At 58.7% G+C, this 5,000-nt stretch overlaps 2 protein-coding genes across 2 annotated transcripts in view; both read left to right on the forward strand.

The window, feature by feature from the left end:
- The window catches only part of LOC308141644 (protein CASC3-like), a gene marked incomplete at its 5' end in the record, with an annotated part of 7,653 nt that extends 6,057 nt beyond the window's left edge, over positions 1–1,596 (forward strand). Inside the window, 6 exon segments of the mRNA XM_080511851.1 lie at positions 20–231; positions 317–496; positions 645–743; positions 827–996; positions 1,078–1,301; positions 1,457–1,596. Of these exon segments, the coding sequence (XP_080367977.1) occupies positions 20–231; positions 317–496; positions 645–743; positions 827–996; positions 1,078–1,287 (871 nt within the window). The 3' untranslated portion in view covers positions 1,288–1,301; positions 1,457–1,596.
- A 2,675-nt stretch (positions 1,597–4,271) lies between these two features.
- The window catches only part of rapgefl1 (Rap guanine nucleotide exchange factor (GEF)-like 1), a gene marked incomplete at both ends in the record, with an annotated part of 12,105 nt that continues 11,376 nt past the window's right edge, over positions 4,272–5,000 (forward strand). The window contains 2 exon segments of the mRNA XM_080511336.1: positions 4,272–4,337; positions 4,339–4,472. Coding sequence (XP_080367462.1) covers positions 4,272–4,337; positions 4,339–4,472 — 200 coding nt within the window.

Consider the following 5,000-nt stretch of genomic DNA (forward strand, 5'->3'; position numbering starts at 1 on the left):
GGCCCGCGGACCTGGGCAGCAAGCAGGCCTCCGTGGAGGAGTCTGCCGCCCCCGGCACCGCGGGGGGCAAGAGCTGGGCGGGAGGAGACTGTGGGAGTCAGCCAGGAGGAGGAGGAGGTGGAGGAGGAGGAGCAGCGCTGACGGAGCTGGACCAGGACGTGGCTCGTCTCAACCTCGGCGGACAGAACTGGAGTCCCAACCCGACCACCTTCATGCGGTCCGAGCTCAGAGGTCAGTGAGACGCCCGGCGTCCGGTCCGTCCCTCGGTTCTGGGCGGATGACGTCACCCCCCCCCCGATTCTTTTCCCGTCCGCAGGCCTCCCCAACCCGCTGCACCTCCCCGCCGCGCCTCCTCAGTTCCCCAGCATGGAGGAGATGAACGTGGCGTCCGGCCGAGCCAAGCGGTACTCCTCCCAGAGGCAGCGCTCCGTCCCCGAGCCGGCGCCGCCGCCCCCCCTCCACCTGGGGGTGATGGAGGGACACTACTACGAACCCAGTGAGTCGATGTCGCACGGCCTGTAGGTACCGAGGCCGGCCAGCAGGGGGCGGCAGAGTGTGTGAGTCAGAGCACCGCCTCCTGCAGGAGCTTCTGGGAAGCTGACTGTTTGTCCCCCCCCCCCCCCCCCCCCCCCCCCCCCCCATAGTGTCATACCAGGGACCAATCTACACTCACGGTGAAGGCCCCGCCCCCCTCCCGCCGCAGGGCATGCTGGTCCAGCCGGAGATGCACCTGCCCCATCCAGGTCAGTCCCCCCCCCCCCCCCCCCTGTGAGTTTTAATGAGTCCTGTCCAACCGTCCACTCACCTGTGCCCCCCCCCCCCGCAGGTCTCCATCCCCACCAATCGCCAGGCGGCCCCATCGCCAACACCGCCATCTACGGGGGCCCACCGGTATCCCTGTCGCCGGGGCAACCGCAGCAGCTGCTCCCGCCTCCCTTCTACCCTCCGCCGGGGGTCATGCCGTTCCCGTACCCCACCATGTACCCCAACCCCCAGGTACTGCGTCTGTCTGGGTGATATGAAGCTGTGTGTGTGTGGCTTGATGGTAACACCCCCCCCCTCCCCCCCCCCTTCCAGCCTCAGTCCGGTCAGGTGACGTACGGAGGAGTGACGTACTACGACACGGTGCAGCAGCAGGCTCAGCCCAAACCGTCGCCCCCCCGACGCACCTCCCAGCCCGTCACCGTGAAACCCCCCCCCTCCAGAGGTGCCCTACGCCTCAGAGTGACCCCACCCCCTCTACCACCCCCCCACCACCACCACCACCAAGTACCAGCCTCTCTGTGACCCCAGCAGCACAGGTGAGACCACACACACACACACACACACACACACACACACACACACACACACACACACACACACACACACACACACACACACACACACACACACACACACACACACTCTCTTTCACTGACGATCAGGTTTCTTATGTGTGTATTCTTCTTTGTAGTAGCAGGTGGGGGGGGTGGTGAGGAGCTGCAGTACCCAACAACGGCCACAGAGGGCGGAGAAGGACGGATGTGCGGAGCTTCACTGCTGGATGAAGATATTTTTTTTTTTATGTTTTCTTTGTTGGGACTTTGCACATCCATTACGTCGACCCGTTCCGATCCCCCCCCCCCCCCCCAGTGCGTCTCTGGACGCGTCCACAGCAACTGGATCACAAAGTCTGTGCCGACTGAACTCCTGACATCACTTCCTGTGGCCTGTGAAGCTCCGCCTCCACGGACGGCGACCGGAGAGCGGCTGAGTTTAATGAGCTGGTCGGGAAATCGGCCGTGGGCGACACGACCCGGGGGAGGAGCCGGGGTCGGGTCTGTGAGGCGTTCAAAGACCGTTAGAAAAATACAAACTCTCCTTCTTGTCAGACGAAAGTGATAAAAGCTGTTTATACATACAGTTCTATAATTGTTACTGAGAACAGATTATTAGCGAAGCGCAGGAGTGTGGCTGTAACAGAAGAAATGGTTTATTTTCACCCTTTATTTTGTTTGTTTGTTTTTTTTAAATGAGCTTGTTTTGTTGTCATTAACAAACCGTTTTATTTGTTGTGCATAAACATTTCAGCCGGAAGCTGTTTTCACTTTTTTTTTTTTTTTTTTTTTCCATCTTTCATTTTGTTTTTCTGATGAGAAATCTGAAAATTTCAAGTCAAATTAAAGTCGGGGTTTTTTTTTTTTGTTGTTGAATTCAACGTCTCGTTTCTATGGAAACGCACACTGTGCTTGAGTGACTGTTCTATTTGAGTTCTCTTCCCCCTGGCGGTGGAGGTTTCAGTACTCCGTGTTCCTCCTCTGCAGGTTTTCAGACGCTTTGGCCAATCACAGGCCGGCACACAGGAAACAAAACAAAACAAAACAGGAAAAAAAACTACTAATGCATTTCTGTTGTGAGAGAAAAGAGCGTCCACACTGACCCGGTGCAGCACCGCAGCGCTGGAGCAGGAAGGGCCCCGGAACATGAATATTCATGAGCTGCAGGTGGGCCGAGTGGTCTTATGTAAAGTGATTGACGGGCGGCGGCGGCCAATCAGGCCTCAGATGGAAGGTGCTCATGAATATTAATGAGGCTGAAGCATGAAGAGGAGCAGATGCTCTATTCACCCACTTTTTTTTTTTTTTCTCCTGCGTTTGAACGCAGATGGAGAAGGAAGGAAGAGGGAAGGGGGGTGTGTGCTTCTGTAACCATGGCGACGGGTCCAGCGGCATCCCTTTCTCGTCCAGTCGAATCATTGATTTGATCTTTATTCGTGTGATCAGTCGGGTCACGTCAAATGTCTTCTTGATTGTCTTCCAGTAGAGTTGGGACTTGCAGTGTTTACAACCTGGTTACCATGGTAACGGTGATAAATACACCCAGAGAACTTCCAGTTGACGTGGGAGCAAGAATCAAGCCAACTGATCTTACTTTATTAATCCCCTTGAGGAAATTGAGGTGATGGAGGAGGGAGGGGAGGGAGGGAGGGAGGGGGGGGGGGGTCAAAGGTCAGGGACCCATGATGGTGAACCGTCCACAGTGGGACTCAAACTTGCAAACTTCTGATCTGGAATCTGCATGTCAGTCTCCTGGAAACGGAACCTGAAACCTGGTGTGTGTGTGTGTGTGGGGGGGGGGGGGGGGGGGGGTCGGGTTACTCCTTCAGGAGGAGGTGTGGAGCTCGTTGTTGTGTGACTCACCTGTTCAGGTTTCAGCAGGTAGATTAGATGAGAAGAGTCACGTGACCCCTTTCTGGTCACCCCCCCCAATTAAGGTGATTCAGGAGGAAGTGATGTAATCAAAACAAACCGGAAATCCCAGAGAGGGATGTGTAAAAAAATATTTAAAAAATATATATATAAAAAATAAGACTCAATTGTTTCAATTTGAATTTGTAATCAGAGTATTCGAGGACTGCAGTGAAGTCTCGCGGTGTTTCACAGAGTCCGCGACGTGAACGTGCCCGTCTGTGCGCGCCGCGCCGCCGGTCCCGTCCGCGCAGTGTCGGGAGCGCGCAACTGCAGCAGATCGGCTGGAAGGGAGCGCGCATGTTCCCAGTCACTTCTCCGCGCACCGCTCGAGCTGGAGGGGAGAGAGAGAGAGAGAGAGAGAGAGGTAGAGGGGAGAGCGAGAGAGAGAGAGAGAGAGGGAGCACCGAGGGGGAGACAGCCGCCGTGGGGGGGGACGAAGCACCAGCCGCGGAGCCTCTGCAGAGCGCGAGCCTGAGGAAACCCGCAGCAGCAGCAGCAGCAGCCGCGGACGTTCCTCCTCCTCCTGCCTCCTCCTCCTCCTCCAGGTGAGAGGAGCGGAGGAGCAGCGACGATCCGACCCGCGGAGGAGGAGCGGCTCCGGACGGGAGGGAGGACACACACACACACACTCTCTCTCTCTCTCTCTCTCTCTCTCTCTCTCTCTCTCTCGCGCTCCGTGCCTGAGCTCGGTGCAGCCGCACCGGAGGAACCAGCGGCCGACACGCGCGCACGGAGACCCGGAGCCTCGCGCGCCTCCTCCATGGGGTGAGGAGCGGAGCGGAGCGGAGCTGTTGTTCCAGAGCCGCGTGCAGAGCCTCGGAGGGTCCGCGCTCACCTGCGCACACCCTGCCCCCCCCCCCCCCCCCCCCGCCCCCCCTCTCTCACACACACCCCCTACACACGCACACACCCCCGGCCCGCCGGGGCCGGATGATGTAGGAGCCGCTGCGCCTCCGCCGCCTCCGCATCCCCCCCCCCCCGCCGCCTCCGCCCAGCCGACCCCCCCCCCCCCATCCTCCTCCCACCCAGCGGCCCACCATGCCGGCGGGGATGAAGCCGCTGGAGAAGTTCCTGAAGAAGCAGACCACCGCGCTCAGCCGGGCCGGGGGGCTTCGGCGGGGTGACGGACAAGGCCGTGGGGGGGACCGGGGCGTCCCGCCGCCGCGCCAGCCTGTCCCGGGTGGTCCCGTTCTTCAGGGAGACGTCCCCGGAGGGCGGCCAGGCCCGGGAGGTGTTCAGGTGAGGGGGCAGCACCTCTGCACAGGGAGGTGTGGGAGAGGGGGGGGGGGGGGGGGTGGACTGGCAGTCCTCGAGCTGTTCTTGTTGCTCAGAAAATCTATTTAAAGTTGTACCGTCGTCATGGCAACGCCGAGTCCAGCTGCTGCTCAGAGGCACCCGAAACGTCTGAGACGGTTTCCTGGACGTCCCTCATCTGGGTCAGACCCGGTTCCGATCTAGTCTTCGATCTGGGTCAGGGTCTGGGGTCTGGATCAGGATCAGGTTCAGGGTCAGTCCGTTGAGGCCAGATTCTTCAAAATGAGGTTCCCTGAACGCAACGCAAGGTTTTTGAGACGAGCCTCATTAATATTCAGTGAGGTGACGTCATGGAGGTTCGCGCCTGTAAATAATCCTCAATATGATGAACGCTGAAAGTTTGTAATCCACAGAACCTGCATTACTTTGTGACTACTGGATTACCTGCAGGGTGGAGGTCAGAGGTCATCCTCAGTCATCATCATTGTCCCTGTTATAACCAAGGTGGCCACC

The sequence above is a fragment of the Blennius ocellaris genome (assembly GCF_963422515.1).
Source record: "Blennius ocellaris genome assembly, chromosome: 16".
In the NCBI taxonomy this organism is placed as follows: Eukaryota; Metazoa; Chordata; class Actinopteri; order Blenniiformes; family Blenniidae; genus Blennius; species Blennius ocellaris.